The 27,618-nt window shown below is 35.5% G+C and overlaps 1 protein-coding gene across 1 annotated transcript in view; it reads right to left on the minus strand.

Moving 5' to 3' along the window:
• Positions 1 to 27,618, minus strand: part of LOC136037490 (inactive phospholipase C-like protein 1) — a 169,147-nt gene that overhangs the window by 25,234 nt on the left and 116,295 nt on the right. Inside the window, exons 11-12 of the mRNA XM_065720206.1 lie at positions 14,625 to 14,722; positions 4,253 to 4,339 (exon numbers count right to left, since the gene is read on the minus strand). Coding sequence (XP_065576278.1) covers positions 4,253 to 4,339; positions 14,625 to 14,722 — 185 coding nt within the window. The remainder of the gene's footprint in view (positions 1 to 4,252; positions 4,340 to 14,624; positions 14,723 to 27,618) is intronic.

A 27,618-nucleotide genomic window follows, 5' to 3' on the forward strand; every position in this document is an offset into this window, starting at 1 on the left:
AGGCGAGCTACGTGATTACCAGCTAGCGATTTTTGTTTTTCAAAGTGTAAATAAGGTAAGCCCTGAGTACTTTTATGATTTTTTTTTAAAACTAACTCGTTTTATCACCCTTATTTTACCCGGAATTCGGAGGATTTGACTCACGAGAGAAGAAATACAACGAGAACAGGATTTTTTCTCAGGAACATAGGTGTCAGCGTCTGGAATGACCTTCCAGAATCGGTCAGAGCGGCAGTAAGTCTGGCATCATTCAAGAGAATGGTTAAATTCCATTTTTTAAAAAGGAAAGAAGTGTGATAAGAGGAAAGGGTATTTATTTATTTAGTATTTAATATTAATTATTTTGTGTTTTTGCCCCCCCCAAGGATTTTTTTTTCTTTCTTCAAAATCATTTGAAGAAAGGATTGAGTAGATTCATGGTGGTTAGAATTGCGGCCACAGTCAGCACTCTTTTGTCTTAAGAGTGGCTGTTAATGGTAAATTCTTTCTTTAATTTATATGTTTTGGATGAAAATAAAAAATATCTATCTATCTATCTATCTATCTATCTATCTATCTATCTATATCTATCTATCTATCGTGGTTCTAATAGTAACCGATACTCTAAAGAAAATAGATTCTGCAAAAATACACACAACAAAACGTTCGGATTATCCTAATCATTCTAGATACAAATCCATTAAGTTTGAAAGTAGCCGGTAAATGTTCAGAACCTGAGAATACTTGTATTTTCGAAAATGAAAAAACACCTCCGAAGAGGCAAGTGATTTTAGCGAAAATTAAACCACCAAGTTCAGCATATTAGAAAATCATATTGTATAGGCTTCAAATGTCTGTCTGCAAAAATGCAAAATTTTATACTTCCTTCAAGAAGGATGACCATGAATGTGTATTTTTCTCTTTTTCAGGGATGATCATGCCGAACCAAAGTGTTTGAATATTGAGAAAAAGCTTACCAGAAACAGAAATGAAAGGCTCTAATGCTCTTTTTCAGTACACAAAAAGATTGTTTATCAGCAAAGAATTGTGTTCTGCCACATTATAGTGCAAAAAAAATCAGCCAAAAGAGGGACAAAAAGCTATCGTTCGGAAATTTTGAGACAGCCAATTAATTTGAAAGTATTAGAAAACTGAATATTGAGCTTTCCAGTTTCAGAAGCAGTATCGCCACGCAATTGGCATTCATTCCCAAAGATGCACGTAGTTCACACAAAATAATCAGTTACTATGGACATCTAAGCTTCATTTTACGAAGTTGATTCCCTTGGGGCTTGATGAAATCGTATGTGGTGCTGTATCATTACACATCAGCTATTATGGAAAAGGGCTGGTGGATCCCTGTGAAGATGGAGGGAGGGGTGTCTGCAGAATATTCCCTGAAAAGGTTTTGATAAGAAGAAGCACAACATAACTAGGAGAGTCAGGTAAATTGGAGAGAGCATGGCCAAAAACAGAATTTTGACAAACAATGTCAAAACAACAATTTTTCTATTAGAAAACTTCTAAAATTTTTAGTTTACAAATCCAAATTCAACACAAAATAAATTTTAAGTACAGTACTGTACAGATATTCATCGGATCTTCTGCAGCAAGGGGTCAATAGCGCATTTTAGGCCCAAGTTTTGAACATATTCAAGGAGAAACCTGTTTATTATATTAAGATGAGATTCAGGTTCACTAGTTTCCCTTCGTTTAAATGTATATGCTTGGACTGTTGTCGTGATAAGGGAGATGAAGGGGTAACAGGTCTTACCTTGTTGCACAACGGCGGTTTTAGTAGAAACTATGGTATTCAAAATCAATGCATTGCGAAAAAAGTTTGACCTGGTATGCAAGAGGGCCAGCCACCTTTATATTTGAGGATATCCTATTACATTTTATAAATCAAATACGCTTAATCAATTATTAATTTTCAGAATATTTATTAACCAATACTTTAGCTTTCCTGTAAATAGTAGAGGTTCAGAGGGGGGGACTACACCCGCTCAAGTTATTAGAATTTCTGAATGTATCATCAAAAACAAAAACATTGATTTTCTAAGAATTTAAAATGCCAGAAAAGACTGTCGTTAAAACCTGAAACAACACTTGGCATAATATATTTGGCATTTTTCCAAGATAAATATTTTCAATGGCTTGGACATGTTCTTGCTGTTAGACACTTAGCTTCCAGTATTCGCCAGAGGAGCAGAGGGAAATGGGCATCACATTACTATTCAGGAGGCGAAGCTTCAACTTACGGGATCAACAAATACTGGAGATTGGTTTGAACTTGCTAAAATCCGAAATCGCTCGTCTGATCCTCCTCCTCTTAATGTTGTTGGCTATTTTACCATCATATTCAATCCAAATACCGAGATAATTTAATTCCTTAGCCTACTTAACTACTTTAACTTTACATTTTAGTATCAGCAGAGAGTCAATGTGGCCATACTCTTTATCTTACTGACGTACTGAGCAGCGGTGATCAATCCTGTGTCTCCGATAAAGATCTTCCTGTTCTCCACACGGAAGTTTTAGAGTTCAGAATGATGAGATAGAAAAAACAACAATTCGTATTTGTTAGTTTTTTCTTCACTGCTTACCTTTTAATACATCTGAACTAAAAACGTTATTATTTTTTAGCCATATTTTAATTTTAATATAAAGAGTGGGGAGTTGAGGGGGTGTCCTCGCATGTACACAATAAGTTACCCCAGTTTCAATCATAAAGTCAGAACTCACTTTTGTTTGGCAAACAATTACTTATTTGATTTAACGCCAGGATGCTGTAGCAAAGAGAAAAAAAATGAAAGACTGCAATGCATGAAATATTCTGAAAGTTGTTAAAAAGAATTGCTACTTAGGGTGTAATAAAAATATCTTTGGGAGAGCCTGGCGTTTGTTCCCATGGCTTGGTCATTCTACAATAAAGATAATGTTTTTACTGCGATTACAGATGTTTCATCGTGCGAAAACGGGAAGGCCATCCCTCATTTCCATATACAAGAGCCGTAGTATGCTTTTTAATCTTATAAAGGAAAATGGTTTTCCTTCGATAATTTAACTAAAAAATACTGCAAATTAAAAAAAAATGCTGAGTTTTTATACAAAAAGTTAACATTCAGAGGTTTTTTAGCTTGATACACTGAAATATTTTGAGCCATTTGATGGCACAGTGGATTGATCACTGCTTGGTAATACGGGAATCGGGGTTCGATCCCAGCTGCCAAAGGGCCTGGAATTCCATTTAGACTTTGAATTAACGTCTCCAAAAAATGAACTCTTGGGAATTCTTGGGGTTCGATCCCAGCTGCCAAAGGGCCTGGAATTCCATTTAGACTTTGAATTAACGTCTCCAAAAAATTAACTCTTGGGAATTCTTGGGGTTCGATCCCAGCTGCCAAAGGGCCTGGAATTACATTTAGACTTTGAATTAAAGTCTCCAAAAAATGAACTCTTGGGAATTCTTGGGGTTCGATCCCAGCTGCCAAAGGGCCAGGAATTCCATTTAGACTTTGAATTAACGTCTCCAAAAAATTAACTCTTGGGAATAATGAAAACATAGACCACATTTTATGAAGTATAGAGATCCATATGTGTATTGGAACTGCACATTTGGCAAGCATAACTGGGCCTGGATTATATTATACGTACTTATAAGCATGATTATGAATTCAATTTAGTAATTAAAGATAATAGATTTAAAAATAAATGTACAAGTACGAGTCAAACTGAAGGTTTCCTGTGTCTAATTATTAATCCAATTTCTCTTTTTATTCTGTATAGAATGGTAATGTCTACGATAAATTCCATTTAGACTTTGAATTAACGTCTCCAAAAAATGAACAAGATGAAAAAAATAAGAAATATTTTGTTTTTATGCCTCCGAAGGTATTCAGCGCCTGTTTATGATATCAATACCGAAAATACTGAAGCTGCTGCGTAAAAAGAAGAGAAAAAAACACAACTAGCTAAGGAAAAACATTAATTTGTAATTGGGCTTAATTGTGTTTAAACACAGCAATAATCCTAACCACAAAATTAGCTAATAACTTTGAAGAAATATCAAATAAAATCTTCATTTTAGTGGATAATATATTGCAATGGAAAATTGCAGAATTGTTTCTTTTAAAAAAGTAGAAGGCAATTCTTAAAATATATCATTTGGCTCATCAGAGTTGTGTGGAAAAATTCATCTGTATGAGTGTTTTCTTAACTCTCAGTAAAAATGAAGAAGCAAAACTACCAAGTTAATATGGGAAAAGCTTACCTTGAACATTTCATCCAACTGTTTGACACCAACTTGTTTAATGTCCGAGTGTCGTTTGTTCCTTGCAAATAATGTTCTAGGCAATTTCTAAAAAAGTAAAATAGTCTCAAAGTTATCCTGCTAGTGTGCCTTTATAGGAAAAAAAAGACGATCATTCAATTTCAAGTTATCTTCATGACACAGAAACTGAGCTATGTACAGGATATGAACTTTACCTCAGTCCTGAAGTCGCCCTTCGCTAAATTCTCCTCTTGGTAATTCAATGATTAAAGGCTTCACCTTGCAATTTTCGTTTATATGACATCAAAACAAGGTGTATTTCTTGAGAGGACATCAATAATGGGAGGGTCAAGATTAGCTTAGATGAAAACCCTTAATTCAGAATTTATATCAATGGGGAAGAGTAGTAAAAATCATCAAAACCCAAAAACTAAGATAATTGTAGGGAAAATAGGGGTCAAATAAGAATAATCATAAAAGTTAAACAGAATGTTATGTACAAAGGACCCATCGGCCCCTTCTAGTTTACTTTTATATGCCAATGATGTGAAAGAATCAAATGGCTCACAATTCTTCAAAATGACTCTTCTAGGATAAAAACTAACTCTCAAAATTTACTTCATGTTGCAGCCTTGGCTTCAAGACCTATTATCCTTGACCCTTAGTATGCTAAAGACTGGACAGAATTACGACTTTTCAAGCTAGAATGATTGTGTTTACTCAACATGAGCAAATATTACACAAGATTTCGTAAAAATAATTGTTTTGCGGGAGCAACACTTCGGCTTTGTCATTTTTTTCTTTTCCGTCGCCGATTCCAGTTCATTCCGAGAAAATGACAATAGTTAAGCCCTCCCGATTTTACAGAAAGTACGGACCTTTAGCTGGATTAGTGAACATAGCCTAATAAATGTTAGAAAGTCGTATAAAATTCTTCCCTTGGGCCAAAACTGTGGGTTTTCATTTATCCTTGAGCCAGAGCGAACAAAGTGCGAGCGAAAATGGGGTTTTATAGTCCATGTCATCTGAAGTCGTTCCACCTAGGTTTTGTTCTCGAGCCCTGATTCTGCTTTTGAGTAGAAATTTACTCTAGAAAAGGCAAGCAAGTAGATATTTAAGGTTTACGACAGTTTTCTGACCATTTCATCGAATATTTTCTCAGAAAAACAAGTAGAACAAGAGCTAAGAGCTCATATGGCACTTGTGACGAGGCGAGAAGAGCTAAGAGCCAAGAGATCATATGGTATGAGCTCTAACAAAATTCTATGAATTAATAGATTGATTTAAAAAGGAAAATAAGAGGCTTAATGCCGGTCAAGATTTAAAATAAGAGCTCTGAGTCACAAAGTCCTTCTAAATATCAAAATTCATTAAGATCCGATCACCCAGTCGTAAGTAATAAATACCTAATTTTTTCTAATTTTTCCTCTCCCTTTTGCCCCCCAGATGATCGAATCTGGGAAAACGACTTTATCAAGTCAAATTGTGCAGCTCCCTGACACGCCTACCAATTTTCATCGCCCTAGCACGTCCAGAAGCACCGAACTCGCCAAATCACTGAGCCCCTCCCCCCAACTCCCCCAAAGAGAGCGAATCCAGTACGATTCTGTCAATCACGTATCAAGGACATTTGTTTATTCTATCCACCAAGCTTCATCCCGATTCCTCCACTCCAAGTGTTTTTCCAAGATTTCCCCCTCCAACTCCCCCCAATGTCAAAAGATCTGGTCGGGATTTGAAATAAGAGCTCTGAGACATGAATTCCTTCTAAAAATCAAAGTTCATCACGATCCGATCATCTATTCGTAAGATATAAATACCCCAATTTTCATGTCTCCCAAGAATTCCGGTTTCCCCCTCCAACTCCCCCGAATGTCACAGGATCTGGTCGGAATTTGAAATTAGAACTTTGAAGCACAAGATCTTTCTAAATATCAAATTTCATTAAGATCTGGTCACCCTTTCGTAAGTTACAAATACCTCAATTTTCAAAATTACCCCCCCCCCCACCAATTCCACCAAAGAGAGCAGATCCGGTCCAGTTATGTCAGTCACGTATATTAGACAGGTTTCTATTCTTCCCATCCATAATAATCCTGATCTCACCGCTTTAAGTATTTTCTAAGATTTCCGGTCCCCCCAACTGTCCCCCCCCCCAATTACGCTTGATCCGGTTGAGATTTAAAATAAGATATCTGAGTTACGAGGTCCTTCTAAATATGAAGTTTCATGAAGATCCGATCACTCCTTCGTAAGTTAAAAATACGTAATTTTTTTCTTATTTTTCAGAATTACCCCCCCCCTCGCAATTGATCGGATCCGTTCCAATTATGTAAATCACGTATGCAAGACTTCTGCTTATTTTTCCAACCAGGTTTCATCCCGATCCCTCCAATCTAAGCGTTTTCCATCATTTTAGGTTTCCCCACCCCAAACTTCCCCCAATGTCACCAGATCCGGTCAGTATTTAAAATAAGAGCTTTGAGCCACGATATCCTTCTAAATATCAAATTTCATGGAGATTCAATCACCCGTTCGTAAGTTAAAAATACCTCATTTTTTCTAATTTTTCAGAATTAACCCCCCCCCCCCCCCAACTACCCCAAAGAGAGCGGATCCGTTCTGGTTATGTCAATCATGTATCTAGGACTCGTGTTTTTTTCCCACCAAGTTTCATCCCGATCCCTCCACTCTAAGTGTTTTCCAAGTTTTAGGTTTCCCCCTCCCAACTCCCCCCAATGTCACCAGATCCGGTCGGGTTTAAAATAAGAGCTCTGAGCCACGATATCCTTCTAAATATCAAATTTCATTGAGATCCGATCACCCGTTCGTAAGTTGAAAATACCTCATTTTTTTTAATTTTTCAGAAATACCCCTCCCCCCCCCCCAACTACCCCAAAGAGAGCGGATCCATTCCGCTTATGTCAATCATCTATCTAGGACTTGTGTTTATTTTTCCCACCATGTTTCATCCCGATTCCTCCACTCTAAGTGTTTTCCAAGTTTTAGGTTTCCCCCTCCCAACTCCCCGCCCCCGTCACCAGATCCGGTCAGGATTTAAAATAAGAGCTCTAAGACACGATATCCTTCTAAACACCAAAATTTCATTGAGATCCGATCACCCGTTCGTAAGTTGAAAATACCTCATTTTTTTCTAATTTTTAAGAATTACTCCCCCCCCCAACTACCCCAAAGAGAGCGAATCAGTTCCAATTATGTCAATCATGTATCTGGGACCTGCGCTTATTTTTTCCATCAAGTTTCATCCCGATCCCTCCGCTCTAAGTGTTTTCCAAGATTTTAGGCTTCCTCCACCTCCAACTCCCCCCAATGTCATCAGATCCGGTCGGGATTTAAAATAAGAGCTTTAAGACACAATATCATTCCAAACATCAACTTTCATTAAGATCCAATCACCCGCTCATAAGTTAAAAATACTTCATTTTTTCTATTTTTTGCGAATTAACCGCCCCCCCCCCCCCAGATGGTCAAATCGGGAAAAAGACTATTTCTAATTTAATCTGGTCCGGTCCCTGATACGCTTGCTAAATTTCATCGTCCTAGCTTACCTGGAAGTGCCTAAAGTAGCAAAACCGGGACCGACAGACAGACCGACAGACAGACAGACAGACCGACAGAATTGGCGATTACTATATGTCACTTGGTTAATACCGAGTGCCATAAAAATTGGAATGTAAAAAAGTATATTTTCCCATGCAGTTTGTTAAGTGCTAATAAAATCCTATTACGTTGATTAACAAACTAACCAGACAAAAAGCAGCATTAAATTTATATTAATAACCCTTTTAGAATCCTTAGATCCTTATTAATAAGTCCTATAATTGTGCCAAAAAAATAGAAAATTGAAGGCTTAAAACACGATCATTTTTTTCTACGGTCTGAAAAGTGCTTTCACCTACTTTGCAAGTTGTTTCTGTTTGTGATCCTATTGAATATTATGATTATATTTTTCTGCGTTTCCGACTGAGGTAGATGAATGTATCAAAAGTGCCTCAAAATTTTAAAGGTTCTCTCATTGCTAAAGAAACTGGCAAATTCCCTTTGCCCCTTACTTGTTAGTGATGTGTATAAGGTAAACCCCTGGATCCTGTGTCTACCCCCCTTTCATCCATGCTTTTTGCCACAAAGATGGCCATTTTACCGCAGTTAACCATTGTGGTATTTAATCAATTGAGACGAAACAATACCAACGTATTGCTTATGTAACTACTTTGAAGGCGAAGCTGATTAAACATAATTGTAACAATTTGTGTTACCTTACAAACGTACATATATTTGAATTTGTGGCTTGAATAAACTTATTTTCTTTCTTACAAGAATACATAGAATTATATCAGCATCGTTTTCAAATTTTGTCATGTAACGGATCTATTTTAATTCGTATTTAGGGCTGTAGTAAACTTCATATCTCTTTTAACAATGTTTGCAATTATTCCTGAAATCTGAAACATAATTGAATATACATAATTTTAAATGTGACCCAATTGCTTTGAATTTTCCTCTTTGGAATTATAGTGAAAGGCAAAAGGATCATGTGACCTTTATACCTTTGAACTTTTTTCAGCTCCCAATTAATTACTGATACAAAATTGAGCAGAAACTACTATTTTTACGATGATTTTTATTGAAGCTTTTTAGTAATAAGGCAATGTTGTTAACAAGTTGTAATATTACACTGACTAGACGGAACAATATAAATCAAATGAAAAAAACTAATATAATTCACAGCCATGGTGCAAGTCTTAAGAAGGGCACCAACTAAAACTCCATTAAGCCGTTTTCTATGTAAAACAATAACAAAAAAAAAAGGAAAAAAGACGGAGAAAAGAGATGCTGAAGTAATCTTGTTTAAGTCAGATCCCATCATCTTTTCATGTTTGTATCCAGAGTATTTTCTGTTAAGTCTTTTTAGACGGCTTTGTTTTGATTTCTTCTTTGCATCGCTCATTTTTTTCTGTGGATCAATTTTTTTAATCGAAAATGACTCAGTAGGTTTTTTTTTCCGAAAAAACAGATTCCTTTTTTAATAAATTTTGACTAGCAGTAGATATTTTCTTACTTTTAATCTTTTTAATTTGTTTTGTTGAAAATTATTTAAATGTTTTATGAAACATTTCGCAGAGACCCGTCTTCACAAAGGAATTCCGGGCCAAAATCTGTATTCTTCCCTGCTGTTTGATGGTATTTCTGCCTGGAATTAAAACAGAAGCCTCTAAACTTGTAGAGCGTAGACACAGTCGGCATATTGGTTTAGATTTGTATCTTGAACCATGAATAAAATACTAAAAACGTTTCGCTCTTTCTTTGGGCTTAGAAATAAGGAATTACATGTGGTTTGTGGCAACAACAATTATTATTGTTGGTATTTTTGGAAAAAAAATGTCTCGGCTTGTTTTCTTTCAAAGCCACTTAAAAAAAAGATGTTCAGAAAGCAACTTACTTTTAAAAACGTTAAATCATTTCTAGTCATTTTAAGTTAGCAAGATTAATCGTTTCTTGTTGTTGCTTTGTATAATTTTTATAAAGTATTATAGAAAGTAACTAGTGTCTAAACATGGCAGTTATCAATGATAAGTTCGTTTTGAATAAATAATTTGTAGGCTTTTATGTGTGAAGTATTATCGTAAACAGCGAGGAAGTTTTCTGGCAGGTAGATATATGAGAAAACATGAAATTTAAAAGAGGTCGGCTCTAAAGCATAAACGATATCCTAATAGTGACTACAGCTACAATGGTAGTACTTATAGTCTATTTCCATGCTTTTGGGGAGCCACGTCAATATTTCCAGCCAGTCTCAAATATGTAATTTGATGGTAAGCATATGTAAGGGTAAGGGCCCTAAAATTAAGGTAACATCAGAAAAAATTTGCTGCAGAGGAGGGGGAGGGTTTAAATATATTATAATAATGTTTTAGGATAAAATTCCAAAAACATTTAAGTGAGCAACTTCAAATCTATCATAACGATATTCCCCTTACCCTCTATGTCCAAATGCACTAGTCCAGAAGACAATGCCATATATACCCATGTTGTTAAATTTGTAAAGTTCATCTTCTATAAGTAATAAGGAATCAACCTTGTAACAGGTTTTGAGAAAAGAATATTCTAATCCTAAGAATTTCTTCGGCACGAACTTTCCTGTTTCCTAACTGTGTGCAGGTTCCTCTGGGAATTATCAGGAAATAAAACTTCCCAGGGGAGTTCCAGTTGCACTGAGACAGATTGCTAGCATAAAAAAATTATTTTTTCTTCCACCAGCCGTTTAAAATTAAAAAAAATATATAATCAACTGATCAGCCTTAGTCTCCCCTTCTAGGGTGTTCACAGGTAAGGACAGAAGCGAAATAAACCCCCTCATAATTTTAATTTGTTTATTTTGAATTTAATTGGTTTAATAGGCCATATGGGAGTCTACATGCATGCTTCTTTTACACTGTTTTAAAAATGAAAATTTGAACACTTTACCTTGATTCTCCAAATCTTGATAACCAATTTTGCGTACAACATGGCCGCAGGTAAAATGCGTGACAAACTTTAGGGGATTTGATGGAGGTATAGTAATCCTAAAATATGATCTTAAAGCTTTTTTTGCATTTACCCCCCCCCCCCCCCCCAAGAAAAAAAACTAGGAATTACAAGTTTTAAAGAGTGACTGCCATTTTTGAAGCTTTTTTTTTTATTCAAATCCCATCTAACTGTAAGGATGCCAGCGGTTAATGGGTGGTAAGACCCCTTACTACTCAGTATAATAACAAACATGACGCTAAAATAGCGAAAAATTTAACTTGGAGAACAAGTTTTTTCGGGTGTAAGTATAAATGAAGTTAAAGTTTAGAGCGAGCAGAGATCATACTATCCATGACGGTCTTACCATCCTCCTTTAAGCGAAAGCTGCAACATTTTATGGCGCTGGTTTTCTTTCAATAAAAAATAGCAATACTTTAGTGCGAAGACCTGGTAGTTTTATAGTTCCTCTTTATTTGGTTTTGAAAAAAAGGGGTTTTTTCAAACCTGTTTTTTTTGTTTAAAAAAATTTTGATCTAATTTCAAATAAGTGTAATATGTCTTCCATTTGTTAAAAATGCACTTAACATTCTTTGACTTTGGACTTTTTTTTTTTTTTTTTTTTTTTTTTTTTTTTTTTTTTTTTTTTTTTTTTTTTTTTTTTTTAGAGAGAGAGAAAGATCGGTTTATTAATATAAATAACAAAACAAGCAAATGGCCCGAAGCAAAGCTTGTTTGGGCTTACAACCCCAATACACATACAAATAAAAACAATACGAAAAAGAAGAAGAAAATAAAAAAGGAAAGAAAAGGAAAAGAAAAAGAAAAGAAAAGAAGAAGAAAAAAAATCAATTACCCTGCAATTCAATCGATACGGAATTACACTTCAAAAAAGACAAAACAAAAAGAAACTAAAACCACTTGACCAGTATCGCCTAAAACAAAACCAACATCTTGGCTCCACTTGAGGTCCACTCAACTATCAAAACCATAAATATTAAGGCAAAATAGCTTTAATTCCCGCCGAAATTCAAAAAAAAAACTGAAAACCGAACAATTAGCCTTAGATTTTTATCTATTAAGCCCAGAAAGTATTTTTAGCCAAAACTAGTACCCCATTGTGGAGCCTGCTCTTAATGTAGCCTGTAGGTCTACATATTCGTCACTAACGTTACTATACTGGCCAAACAAGCATCATTTTTAATCTGTACGATTAGTTCATTTTGAGCTATAACGGCTAAATGTTATACTGAGATCCCGACCAACCGAAATGGCAGACGAATGATTTACATTTATCAAAATGAGTCCGATACAGAGTGTACATACTGAAGTCAGAGACTGTTTGCACTGTTTACGACAGGAGATAGGGTACGAAAGCTTACTAAAGGGGTTGGAGACAAACTACAGATTCTATTGATCCAAGGGTTTTGGAGACAGGACGTCTACATTAGCTGCCAAACCTTTTTGGAGAATATTTTTCGACTGCTATTCCAACTCAATACTTATTTGTAAGCACCTCCTGTGTTTTTTAGCATAATGAGTACTTGGTTACCAAATCATTGGCTAAACAATGCACCAATAATCCTTTAAGGCACTATATCTATTAGCAATTTATTTTGAAATTATTGTTTGTTTTTATCGTTATTACAGAGAACATGAATTAGACTTATAATATAGCTTATGAATAGCCCAGATGTCTCAAAAATATTCAATTAACGTAAAGGGGGTTAATTTTTTCGATTTTGTGAGGGATTTTTGGAAAAAAGTATAAAATATTGGTCCCTATCGGAGATCACTGACAATTGACTTTTGATGCCTATATGCCTAGTACCACCATTTCGTTGCATGTCAAAACTTTTTAACGGAATGAATGCAAAGATTTGCTTCAACAACCCTTCCCCCTGAAACAGTATAAAATAAAACCAATACAAAGGGAATTCAAAACCCAATACTGAAAGGATAAACAGTCCAATAGCAGGGTTTGGGCACCACTGCACCACCTTATACTACTTTACATGTTTCTCATTGGACCCTTGAAAAATGTTAAAATAACATCTATTTTGGCAAGTGTTGCAGATCCTTTTTTTGACAAGAATTAGGTAACGTGATTTTCTCTGTGTTTATGATAGTACCGAAGTTTTTATCCAGTAGCCCTCTACAAAATATTTTGCTTTATCTACTGCTGACCAACATTATTCAGCCTTGGAGTGTCTGAAAAGGTGAAATTCCATTTTCGAGCTTTTTTTTTTTATAGAAACTGGCGAAAGGTTGCTAGTTTTGGAAGTAGAAATGCAGAGCTTCATGACATCAGTGACTGAGCTCAATGACCCCACTAATGCAAACTAAGACATTCGACTTCCAGATCCTGTTCTGTAGTCCAAGATGTGAAACTTTGGATTCCTTAGGGTGCATGTGTGGGGACCTTAGATAAGTAACCCCATCTCAACTTTTATTTTGTCCAAAAAATTATTATTTCCCAAAGAAATAATCTTAAGTTATCTGGAAAAGTTCCAAAGATAGAGCAATTTCAACATTTTCTGAAGTTACAAGTAAGAAGTGGCACCAAACGAGCCATATTCGGTGGCCTGCTTCTTGAAACGGAGGCCTGCAACTTTTTCTCGCAATACTGAAATGTAATAATATATGTATATATGTCATGAATTACAACGTAGTTCATATCCAATGCTTTAGTATTCTGATTAAAGATATGCAAACGGTACCCCAGATGGTAGCAGGAGTAGCCCGAGGCTACACCTACAATACCACCCCGAGGCTGTGTGTTTAGAAGTCAGAGCTTATTTGAGCTATAGATTAAACAAAATTTCAGTACAGTACAAGTTTTAAGGTTTTAATCCTGGCTTGTTCTTTTTTATAAGCTACTTTTGTATATAGAAGACTTAGTACATAGAACATAGTACAATACTACAGTACTTAGTACAATATATAGTACAATGTATATAGTACAACTACTTTATAACATTGTACATAGAAGACGTGACCCAAAATCCTTACATATGTAAATAATAAGTTCAAAAACACTGTCTAAATCTTAATATGAAGTAAGTAAAATAATTAACCATTCGATTATGAAGCCATTTATGAAAACATACTAAGGGCTCATAAAATTAAATGCTCAGTTTGGAATTAATTACATAGACAATTGGTAGTTAGAACAAACATTTTTAGACAGTTTGTTAATCTAATTCTATTCGTCGTGAAGAATTCGCAAAAGACTGCAGATGCTCAGCTAGATTCATCATATTGGATATCAACTCAACTGTGTCGAATGTTTTGGTTACAATTATCGTGTTCCCTTAAAAGTAACAACTAAATCAAAGTAAAAACATTTTTATGCGCTGGAATCAGCTTTAATCTGTTCGTATCTTAAAACTGTGATTTTTTATTCTTATGAAGTTTTTAGGGCGGTATGACACTTTTGTCAATACTGCCACGTTGAACTGTGAAAATAAATAATCAAAATGATTAGTTAAATCTTACAATGCTTTTCTTTTATACAAATTCAAACATTCACAATCTATTGATTCCCAAAGAAAACTAGACCTTCAAAAGAAAGCTGGACCTTCTCAAGTGTTTGGTACCATGGGTTTTTAGCTGATTTTTCGCTTTTTTTGCTGATTTTTCACCCACGTTCCTTTCTCTCTTTTTTTGTTTGGAACTGTCACAAGGAAAGATTTAGTTATCTCGAATTCATTTTTGAATGCATCAGATGGTATTAGCAATCCATTAGTTTCAACAGCATTCGATCATTCTGACACATAAAAATACTGGTGCAGATAAAAGATAATCATGAGTTGTATAGAAATTTCAAATAATAAGCTATACTTACCCCACCTCCATGTTTATTGGTTATGGAAATGTGGACAAATAAAGTTGTATTTTCTAGAGGCTCACCAAGATTTGAGAGTAGACGTAGATGTCGATATCCTAAATAAATACAGAGTTATTTGTAGACGAAATAAAAAACTACCATTCTGACAAAAAGGGCGAGGGTGGCAATTGTGCATTTTGTGTTAATGATCCACGTATATGTGCAGCTGATGATAATATATAAGTTGTTAAATTAGTTTACAAACAATTTTTAAATAATGCATGACATCCTGTACTAACAGGCCTATTGCTAGAAAATAGCTGTATTTTGCTAATTTAAAGATTCTTGGAAATTTGTGCAATTTGGAGTGCTCCTTTTTTTTCCTTAAGGGTGTAAAAAACTTCAGCTTTTCCAGGATTTTAATAAAAGCAGTTTTTCTGCTACAATATTTTAATCCTGTGCATTACCTGTAGGCAGGCACGTACGCAGGTATTTTTTTTCGGGAAGGGGGCCCAAAACCTTCGAAACAACACATATAAAGTAGCACTTTTCTAATTTAGCAATGCAAAAAGCACGTATATCGGAAAATACAGACTAACTTTAATCTGTAGTATTGTAGCGGATGGGGGAAGAAGACTGAAGCCTCAAAAGTACGTTTTAGGCTCAGGTTATGTTCATAGCGATTTAGAACCAGTTATTAGTCTATTATAAGCCACTGAAAGGGAAATTTTAGGGTTAACAGTGCAATATGGGTGCTGTGGGGGGTAGTTCTTCTATTGCAAAGACGTAAATTTTAATGAAAAATGATAATTTCCAAAATTGATCCATTAAAAGTTGTACTTTATCCTGAAAAGGAGGGATAAACGCCCTAATATCAAGAATAATTATATTTTGCTGTGGAAAGCAAACTCTCCTTACAAAAAAAAAAATAACAGTACAATTGCTAATTACTTCAAAGAGGGTAAAAAGTTGACAGAAAATGGGTTAGTAATTGGGTAGTGACTTGACCGGATGATTGCATGCTGTAAAATTCCCCAAAAAAGGCTTCACACATGCATCTAGATTCTTAATAAATGTCCTAATTTTGCCAGAAATCCCAAGAAACCATGGGGAAATTATACATTTCACAAAATTTCGGGGAGGCCCGAAGGCCCCCCCCCCCTGCGTACGTGCCAGCCTGTAGGAAAACACTCAGGACTTCAATGTGTATCGACAGCGCTAATAAGAACCAGCAGCTTATAGCCTAAACTATGGTAGTTAGATTAGGTTGATTATGGTTAAGTCGACCCTAGTTCTTACAAGGTCCAGATATTGAGGCAAACTTTTCAAGGAGCTTAAATGCAGTGCTTGTGGAATACCCTAAGACCGTATTTGCTGAAAATTCTAAAATCCCTAAGGAAAATTGCCAACATGCTGAAGTGACTATGTGTTGACTTTTTGACTATGCGCTGACCCTTAACTGCGGTAGCTATACAGGGTTGATTACATAGGCACCGGCAGTGGGGCATGGCTCCCTGGAAATTTGGGACTATAACGTAATTATAAGGAAACCGAGGGAAAGAGAGCAGAATAGGGAAAAAACATGGAAAAAATGTGAGTTACTCAATTGGTGGCTGCCTGCCAATAGATTTTGATCATTAATAAGTAAAATAGGAGTTCTAATTTGTGACTGATTGACCCCTGTCGAATTTTCTACCAACAATTTTCTATATGATTTGGCTGGAACAACAAAAAATTCAAATTATTTATAGAAATGAATGGTAAATAAACAACGATCCTTGTCAACAACGAAAGTATAAGAGCCTAACTATTTATTATTATTTTATTTTATTTTCTTTATTTCCCTCAAAAAATGAGGAGTACGCTACAATATAATATAAAGAAAATTTACAAAATTTAAAATAAGCAACTTTAATGGGCGAAAGATCAGAAGGTCTGAAATTTCGGAAGAGGAGGGACGGGAACAATACGTGAGGCAGAGCAACAGCGCTATACATACGACCAAGGACGTCCCGACGGTAAAGACCCCGAAAACGAATTAAAAGACCAAATGCCTTGCGCAGTTTCATCTGAAAATGCTGAACCATGACTGGTTTGAAATCTCTTTTCGAAGCAGCATAAGGTAATCCCAAATAAGTGACTATTGGCGACGACTGAAAAGTAACACCATTGCCGCAATCGAGAGTCGCCCTGACATTATCCTCTAAACAATTTAAAACCAAAAAATTGACATTTTTCAAAACTGATAGAAAGGCCCAAACCTTTTAAACAATTAATTAAAATATTAAAATTAGAAACAAGACTAGACTTGGACCGGCTTAGAAGGATAATGTCATCAGCACATGCAATGTAAGACAGATTTCGAGATAATGAAACAAACGAGCAGGAAAGAGAATTAAGGGCAGTAGCTAAACAAGAATTGAATATATAAGGAGAAATAATTCCTCCTTGTTTAATTCCTCTACCCACTTGAATTAATTAGGACTGAGATGAAGACGAACTCGGACAGATACGGATCTTTAAACCAGAATACCAAGAGCGAAGGACTCGTATGACAGCTAGGGGCAATCCAGCATGGATTAAAGTGAGCAGAGCGGATGCATGAGAAATGTTATCAAAGGCCCCTTTGATATCAATCAAGAGGGCGTATAGCGGTTGACCAGAGATTCTTGCTTCTTCAATAACTTTGCTGAAAGATGCATGGGCATGGTCACATCCCAAACCTCTCTTGAAACCAACTTGATTAGAACCAGTGTCAAGAATTTCAAGAAGATCCTTCAAACACAACTCAAACACTTTCCCAATCATAGAACCCCTAGTAATTGGCCTCCAGGAACTACAAGATGACAAGTCTTTTTTCCCGCTCTTAGGAATAGGCGTAACTATGCCAATATAGAATGACGATGGTACTAAACCAGTAGTAAGTAAAAGGTTGAAAAATGCCAGTAGAGTAATAAGAACAGAAGAAGGAGCAAGTTTGAGGTGATTAGCAAATAAGCCATCATGATCTTTAGCCGACTGTGCCTTTAACGTTTTGATTGCTCCACGTAACATATCCTCAGAAATCCTGTAATCAGTTGAAAAATTCTTCAACCTTGCATCTAATTGCAACACAACACTGTTAGAATCGTACGAAGTCGACAACTTAGAAAAATAATTGTCCCACTCTTTTAGCGATGGCGTGGAATTAGTATCAGGCATGTTAGTCCGCCTATTGCCTCGGAGAACATTCCAAAGGAGATTCTTATCCTTGTCGTTATCAATGTTTGAAGAAGCTTCTTCTATGACCAGGTTATTATGACGACGGAGCTCTGCTTGGAATTCAGCCTTTCTCTTTTTCATTAGCAAAAAAACTGGATGCGAGTCTCTTGGCTTACCGAGGGCCCGCCATTCCCAATACGCTTGTTTAGCCGCCTTATTAGAATTTACCAAAAAAGGATTGAGGCTCCAAAAAGGTTTCTGCGCGCCATTGATAACATTCAATCAAAGAATCATCTTTTCATGGTGATCATAAATATGTATTTGTTTATTAGTAATTAGTGGAGTTATTAATATACAAGAAAGTTCGTAAAACTATAGAAAACACTAGGAAAAAAACTTAATAAGAGGTGATTTTGGTAGAAATATACCGCCAACTCATGGTTGCAAGAGTACCCATGAGCTGATATATGAAGCCACTATAATCAGAAACGTTTCCTCTGAACATAATGCTGGGAATTTCTGTAATTTCTCCCTATTTCATTATCATTTATTTTTTTCCAGGAGTGATTGTATTTATCTAATTGTCACTTTGAAAGAGATTTAATTTTTTACGGTTATGAAGTATAAAGGTGTCAAATATATTGATTTATGGTATTCAAAATTAAAACAAAAATATTGACTTGAATGTTTTTTACCTGATTTGCTTAGTCTCAGTTTTAATGTTTTACTTTAAACAAACTTCTTTGATAATCGTTACTTTTTATAAACACTGAGTCTAAAGGCATTACATATTTTGGTGTTCGACAACCACTTTCGAAACTGTTGATATTGTTAAAACATAGAAGTGAATGCTGAGAGTTTATATCTTCATTTTTGTATGTAGGCTATTGTCTTGTGTATTTTTTTGTAATTACTTACTTTTTTCATTTTTATATACTTCTACTTTAATTGCCATATTTTTTCCATTGCCTTTAGAAAAATGTTTAAGCTTCATGAAATGAAGAAAAAACAAGTATTTCCAACTGAAAATAAGGAACAACTTAAAACTTAAAACGAACAGAAATTATTACTTATATGAGCGGAGTCGGCCCCTCCTCAACACTTCGCTCTTCACGCTACAGTTTTTCGGTACTTAAAAAAAAGTTACTTATTGTTCTCATTAAACGACCCTTATGTTTCAGGAGTCGTTTTTAAAGAATTCGGACAAAATTTAAACTTCAACCTAAAGAGCGAGGTCTTGAGGAGGGGACAACCCCCATCATATATGTTAAAATTTCTGTTCGTTTTAAATTTTAATGTTGCTCCTTACTTTCAGTTGAAAAAAAACTCGTTTTTGTTTAATTTCTCATCGTTTTTTAAATAACGCCAGGATACCTGGCTCCATCTCCACGGGAAAATCCCCCTCCCCATAGAAACATCGTCTGGACAATGCAATTCTGGCCAAAATTTACCCCGGGCAATTACCCTTAACATATCCATGCGTAAAACTGAATCGGTAAAGAGAAAGCAAGACATATAAAGACATTTCGTACAGGAATTCTGGCAAATTCACCCTGTGCAAAGTTTCCTCTGATAAGTTCCCCCCTGGAAACTTCCCTCTGCATGGAAAATTCGTCCTTCCCTCCCACCCGAAAAAATATATGCATACTTTCCAATAAAAAATAAAACAATGGGCAAATTTATAACTTAAAAACCTTTCTTTATGACCTTTTAGGGAGTCATTTTTATGTCCAAAGACATAGCTATTGGGCCTTCCAACTACGCTGAAAAAAGACTATCTCAAAATTTTGATCGGACGATATGGAGAAAAAGTGGCCTGGGAGGGGGTCTAATTGCCCTCCGATTTTTATTGTCATTTAAAAAGGATAGTGGAACTAGAGTGAACCATCTCTCGACGTTCTAGGCCCACTGGATTGATCACCCCTGAAAAAAAAAAAAAAACAAACACGCATCTGTGATCTTTCTCCTGGTAAAAATTACAGAATTCCACATTTTTGCAGATATGAGTTTGAAACCTCTAGAGTAGGGTTCTTTGATACGCTGAATCTGATGATGCGTTTTTCATTAAGATTTTGTGACTTCTAGGGGGTCCTTCCCCTTCTTTTAAAAATCGGACAAAGTTTCTCAGGCTCATAGCTTTTGATGGGTAAGACTAAACTTAATGAAACTTATATAGCTGGAAAAAAGCATAATAAGCCAATTCTTTTGGTATATCTATTGGTATCAAAATTCCATTTTTTTGAGTTTCGGTTACTATTGAGCTGGGCCACTCCTTATCAAAATCTAAATCGAGATCATTGAAATATTGATAGTTTTTTCTGCGCTACCAAAAGTATTGTTGTCATTAAACTTTACAGTTTCCTGAAAAGTAATTAAAAAAATAGAAAAGGTTCCTTAACTAAAGCAAGGAGGAAGTTTAAAACTTAGAATGAATATATATTACTCTGTATATAAGAGGGGGACTGCCCCCTTCTCAACACTCTGTACATTAAACAAAAGTTTTTTGGTGCTTTGAAAAATCTTTTTTTTCCAGTAGTATATTTTCTTAATAATTTTAAAAAAGCCAAACTTCGTAGTAAGGACTAGGGAGCTAAGGAGCAGACAACCCCCTTCATACAAATAATTTTCTGTTCAAATAGGTTCCAAATCTGTTCCCTGCTTTCAGTTCAAAAGCTCTTTTTTATTTAATATTTGATTGTTTTCCAAATCATACCCAGGTCTAACCAAGATATAATTTGAGGTACCAGTCCCTTAAATCCCTGGTTAATTGCTTTTAAAATGTGTAAATCAATAATCGTACATTGATTAGTACCGTCCTACGTTTAAATTTGCAATTTCAATTTTGGATAAAATTTGAATATACTTAAAAAATTGTCGATAAATAGTAATTTTGGTGAAAAGTCCTTGTTAATACTACTACTAAGGAATTTCGGTTGGATGAAAAGGAGTATTATTGGTTGTATGGATGGCAATTCTGTGAGACTTTTGATCTTGACATAACTGAGGCCTTCAAAACCTCTACAATAGGATTTTCTTATCAATAAATACATTACATACATTTAGTTAAATACATTGAAGTACTTTATGAAAATAGAAAAAGAAAATTTTACCATTTAAATTTGCTGAAAACTAAGTTCCTAGTAGTGTTTGCCACTCCAAAGAAATTTTCTGGGGGGGGGGGCTGATGATAACCAGCCTTGCCTTTTCCACATATGCGCTTTTAGATACGGGAATGTAACATTTTAGCTGTATAGAGAAAAATTTCAATTAATTCCTACTCCCCCCTACCTCTTTAAACATTTATCTGAAGCATCAGGAAGACTAAGCAGTTTGTCCATTAAAATGTACTTTTATAGGAATCTACCCTACCCCCACCTAGGCAATGACTCAACCCCCTTCATTATAGCTGATACGCAATTACAGATAATCACACATAGCCTTATTTCATTGCAAATAAAGCGATACTGCCATCATGTGTTATTACTTCTTTTGCAACTGGGAAACCTAAAATATAATTATTGGTACTTTTAAATCAATTAGCTTCTCGGAATTTTACATTGATTGTAAATCCATCCTCTTCGGGGTAAAGTTGTATTTTGGTGCCCTAAACCACTCAAACTGTCGCCCAACCATCACAAATATTTTGGAGTCTGCCCCCCTGGAAAATTTTCTGCCGGCACCCTTGGTTGATTACAATCAAATCAACTGTAGCTCTGACAAGGTCCAGGTATTCAGGCAAAATTTTCCAAGACGAAGTTTCAGTGGAAGATAAATGGTTTGGTTTTTAAATACCCTACGAACATCTTTGTCGAAAATTCTAAAATCACTTAGAGAAAATCCCAATAAGCTGAGGTGACTTTGCGAGGACTTTACTCAGTATCCTAAGGTATGATAACTCAACTGGAGGTCTGAGGTAAAACTATCAGAGTAGCTGTGTTTGACTGATGAGGGTAAAAACCCTTCATTTTAGATGCAGAAGTCTATGCAATTAGAGACAACTATATTCCATGGCCTGACTCCAGGCAATCCTCAGTCTTTGTTTAAAATCTAAATTATTTATAGCTTAGTCGGAATATAATTATTGCTGGATTAAATTTGGAATAATAAAAAGCAGATAACTCTGTTATTTTCTTCAAATTTTTTATCGTTTCAAAAATGCCGTTTCTAATTAATTTTCATCAAAGTTACAAGAAATATCATCACTTCTTTCTTTTCGTCAGCATAGAACTTCCATTTCAATCGCATTCCAGGAACTCTTTTTTTTTTGTTTACATGTATGTATTCATGCATATAGGATGATACCATAGGTGCAGTGCAGCATAGGCGCTAAGGGGATGAAAAAAATCTTCTTGTTCCAGAGACGATAATTCATTTTGAAAATTATTCTTTGTTTTCAAAATAAATATATTAAATGAAATCCAACAGTACCCGTGGAACGTTGTTCTCACAAAGATGAACTTTGATATAAAACATGATGTTTGAGATTTCTAATGACCAACGTAATATCATTAAAAAAAATAATATCATATTAATATTTTTTGAAAGGAGGCCTGTAATACCAACAACATCATTTTCACCCTGTTCTGCATCCTCACTGGCCTGATATCATCTGATCAAGCAGTCTCCTTTTCTTTGATGTATGATCACGAATCATGAAGAGATTTAGAGTTGCTGTTCTTTCAAGAAAACCCACTGGCCACATTCACACAACTGCTTGGGGTAGCTACCGAGCCGTTATGTTTATATTTTTAGCAGAGGAGTCGCTGGAAAAATATACCAGTCGCTGGAAAAAAACATTGCTTGTTCTTGTTTCTATTGTTTGTTATTTTTTATTGAATATGTTTGTGTTTGTTATTTTCTGTTTTTTATCCACAGTATCTTTATTTATTGTGGGTAATGAATAAATAAGAATAACAATAGTTAAGGCAGTACTAACTCTTGAATAGTTGTGAAAAGGAACAAAAATAAAAGTTAAAAAAGTAAAGAGTGATGTTGAAACAGAGAATGAACAGATATTCTTGCGTATATGAGAAGTTTTTTCCCTCCTTAATCCACACCCTTTGGCCCCTTGTTCCCAAAGCCTTAAGAACGAATACTAAAACAGAAGCACTGCTTGAAAAGGGATGTAAAAACTCAAAAATGGAAAAGCTCATTGTTTTTTAAATTTGCTTTAAACAACAAAAGCTTTCAGTTTAAACATTCCAAAGTTAATGGATAGCTAAAAGACTTGAATATACCCAACAATTAAATTTGTTGCACTAGTAAATTTTTCTGGTTAAGTACTGTTAGTGTATTAAATAAAAAAACAAGTTTTTTCAACTGTAACTAAGGAGCAACATAAAAACTTAAACCAACAGAAATTATTACGTACATGAGGGGGCTCGCCCCCTAGTAAATACATCGCTCTTTACCCTAATGTTCGAATTTTGTTCCAATTCTTTAAGAGTAAGTCCTGAATCACAAAGGCTTTTTAATTAGAATAGATAGCTCTTTCGAAAGTAAAAAAAAAACTTTAGCGTAAAGAGCGAGGCGTTGACTAGGGGGCAAACCCCGTCATATACGGAATAATTTCTGTTCGACTTATGTTTTAATATTGCTCCTTATTAAAGTTGAAAAAACTTACATTTTTTATTTAATTTCTGATCGTTTTTTTAACAATGCTGGGAAATCCGGCGCCCCCTTATTAGAAATGTCTCTTCCGTATGAAAACATCCTCCATGGAAATTTCCTCCTACGTAATCCCCTCCGCTCAACCCTCCACCAGAAAAAAATTCCTCTCGAAAACGTTAGTATACTTCCCAGTAACCAACACTATATTGAAAAAAGGAATCACCAATGCAACAGCACGAACACAGAAACAAACACACACCACACAACCTAAGATAAAAAATTAAAACAAAAAAGAAAGGCAGAAGGAGAAAGGAAGACTGGATTCCTACTTAGTAATTAATAGAGATGATTGCTTGAACGAGGCCTTAACCCTACTCATCCATCCAATTACATAGGTCAATAATTTGCAAAGCTCCTAACTTGCAGCCCTTCCCCCGGGGATTGTGGGGGATTAAGTCATCCTCAGGCAAATAGTTCTTAAATTTTCAACTATGTTGAACAAAATGGCTATCTCAAAATTTCGATCGAGTGACTTTATGGGAAAAGTGAGCGTGGGGAGGGGCCTATTTGCCTTCCAAATTTTTTGGTAACTTAAAATGGGTACTAGAATTTTTAATTTCCGTTTAAATGAGCTCTCTCGTGATATTCTAGGAAAATTGGACGGTCACCCCTGGGAAAAAAGCAAACACACACACGTGATCTTTCTTCTGGAAAAAAACCCCCACAAGATTCCACATTTTCAAACAGTTCGTGGTAACGAACTGAGTAAAGAGCGATCCAGTTCAAAAGTAAAGGAAAGTCTAAAAGACGAAATTTTGTTACTAATAGATATATCAAAAGAATCGGATTTTTATGCTGCTTTTAAATACATACGTTTCATCGAATTTAGTCTTACCCATCAGAAGATACTAGCCTGAGAAAAAGTGCCGTATTTTGGAAAATAGGGAGACACACCCCCTAAAAGTCATAGAATCTTAACAAAAATCACACCATCATATCCAGCATATCAGAGAACCCTACTTTACAAGTTTCAAGCTGATATCTACAAAAATGAGGAGCTTCGTATTTTGGCCAGAAAACCGATCACGGGTGCGTGTTTATTTATTTTTTTCCCAGGGGAGATCATATTGATCCAGTGGCCCTACAATGTCACAAGAAGGCTCATTCTAACGGAAATTAAAAGTTATAGTGCCCCTTTTAAGTGACCAAAAAATTGAAGGGCACCTAGGCCCCCTCCTTCGCTCATTTTTTTCCAAATTCAACGGATAAAAATTTTGAGATAGCCATTTTGTTCAGCATAGTAAAAGAACATAATAGCTCTGTATTTAGGAACGACTCTTTCCCGCACAATCCCCAGGGGAGGGGCTGCAAGTTACAAACTTTGACTAGCGTTTACATACAGCAATGTTTATTGGGAAATGTACAGACATTTCCAGGTTTTTTTGGTGGAAGGGGTTGAGGGAAGGGAGCTAAGTGTCTTTCAGAACGACTTACTCCCCCACAATCTCTGTGGGAGGGGCTGCAAGTTACAAACTTTGACCAGTGTTTACATATAGTAATGGTTACTGGGAAGTGTACAGACGATTTCAGGGGGATTTTATGTTGGGGGAGGAGGTGTTTAGGGGGGTTACCTTGGGGGATATATACATGGAGGAATTTGTCATGGGAGAAGAGAATTTCCATGAACGGGGTGCAGGATTTTCTAGGATTATTAAAAAAAATAATAAAAAAATAAATATGAAACAAAAATTTCAACTGAAAGTAAGGACCAGCATTAAAACTTAAAACGAACAGAAATTATTACGCATATAGGGTTCATCTGCTCTTAATACCTCGCTCTTTACGCTAAAGTATTTTTAATAATTTCGACTAATTATTCTACGGCCTTTGTGATTCCGGGGTCATTCTTAAGGAATTGAGACAAAATTTAAGCCTCAGTGTAAAGAGCGACGCATTGAAAAGGGGGTGAACCCCTTCATATACGTAATAAAAAATACGAATATAGAAGTTTGTTACGTAAGTTAATTCGTAAGTTATGTATATTTTTTACTAATAAAGACGTTCGTAAAAAATTAAAAGTTCTAGTTGCCTTTTTAAGTAGCCAACTTGGAGGGCAACTAGGCTTCCTCCCCCGCTCCTTTTTTCTCAAAATCGTCCGATCAATAGTATGAAGAAGCTATTGAGCCTCCCCCCCAAAAAAAAAATTAATATGCGAATTTCGTTTTAATTATTCATGTGCGGAGAACCAGAATCAAAACACGCATTAATTCAAAAACGTTCTGAAAATAAACAAAAAATAATGTTTTTTAACTGAAAATAAGGAGTGACATTAAAACTTAAAATGAACAAAAATTACTCGGTATATGAAAGGGGCTGTTCCCTCCTCAACACCCTGCTCTTTGCGCTAAAGTTTTTTTACTGTTTTAAAAGGTAGAGTGGAGAGAAAGAGTCAAACTTTAGCGTAAAGAGCAGGGCGTTGAAGAGGGAACAGCCCCTTTCATATACGGGATAATTTCTTTTCTTTTTTAGTTTTAATTTCGCTCCTTACTTCCAGTAAAAAAAAATTTGATTTAATTAACATAAAAACCCAGTTCTTTTGATATATCAATTGTCATAATGATTCCTAATTTTTAGAGTTTTGATTACTATTGATCCGAGTCGCTCCTTACTTACAGTTCGTTGTCACGAAGGGTTTGGGGGGATTTTTGATCTCCTCATTTAGGAGTGGACAAATTGACATGAAAATAAAATTGAAATGAATGCATCGACATGACTCTAAAGGCAGTTGTTTAAATAAACAAGAAACCAGCAAACTTTGCTTGTTTGAGCAAAATGAATGAACTTTTAGAGGTTTTGTGAGTTCAGGGTGATAGAGTAGGTTTGAAAATTTATGTTAAGAAGACTGAGTTTCTATGGCTAGGAATAAGTGAAGATGAAAAGGTGAAGTTGGATAACGAAAAAATTGATCAAGAGGGCAGCTTCACTTACCTTGGTATTATTATTAGTAAAGAACGTGGGAGCAGTGAAGATATTAAAAGTAGAATAGCCAAGGCTCAGGGGTTTTTTCACAATTAAAAAAGTTTGGAAGAATAGGAAGATATGTCAGCAAACCAATATTAGAATATTGGAAGGTACAGTGATGACAGTGGTCAAATATGGCTCTGAAGTATGAACGCTCCGAAAAACGGATGAAGATTTACTAGAGGTTTTCCAGAGAAATTGCTTACGGATTGTTCTGGATACCCGGCTGACTGATTGTGTTTCAAACAGTAGGCTGTACGAAAAGTATAATTCAACCCAGCTTTCTAGGGCCATAATGAAAGAAAGGTTGAGATGGTTAGAGCACGTTCTATGGATGAAGGATGACAGACTGCCGAAGATAGTCCTTTTCGTCCAACCGTCCAGGGCTATACGGATAGCAGGTCGTCCTCGTCTTGGGTGGTAGGATTTCATAAAGAATGTTTTAAAGGAAACAGGAGCTCCTTGGGAGGATGTAAAGAGGGAGAATGTCAATAGATTGGGATGGAGGAGGAGTGTGAGTAGCTGTGTTGGCCTCAGGCGCCTTGGTGCTGCGGCGAGTTGTTAGTAGTAGTAGTAGTAGAAGTAGTAATAGTAGTAGTAGTAGTAGTAATAGTAGTAGTAGTAGTAGTAGTAGTAGTAGTAGTAGTAGTAGTAGTAGTAGTAGTAGTAGTAGTAGTAGTAGTAGTAGTAGTAGTAGTAGTAGTGGTAGTAGTAATAGCAAACATTGCTGGATATATAAGCCATTTATTCAGTCATTTTTATTGAGGAGGTTTGGCCAAACAAAGCTAAGCCCACATTATCCAAATGTTATGATTTATTTGATTATTTATCTCGAACATAAGGTCAATGCATACTTATTTGATGCTAAAACTCTTCACCAAAACAAGAAAGAGCTGCTTTATCAGCTATGATCCATCCATTGTCATAGTTACAGTCTTCCCAAAGAAAATTTAGGAAATCTTTCCTCACTCAAATCCTAACCTTTTAGACAGTCACATCCGTCAAAATAAATGGGATAAAGGAGCATTTTTCTTGGCACTCTTTGGAGAAATTGATGCCTAAATCACCCCCTCCCCCAATTTAGAACACCAAATGACTTTCTAGACGGTCGAGGTCACATCGTATGTATTTTTCTATTGGTTGGCATAATCACATGCTTCCTACAAGGAAAGAGACAGGA

The sequence above is a fragment of the Artemia franciscana genome, chromosome 17 (genome assembly GCF_032884065.1).
Source record: "Artemia franciscana chromosome 17, ASM3288406v1, whole genome shotgun sequence".
Taxonomy (NCBI): domain Eukaryota; kingdom Metazoa; phylum Arthropoda; class Branchiopoda; order Anostraca; family Artemiidae; genus Artemia; species Artemia franciscana.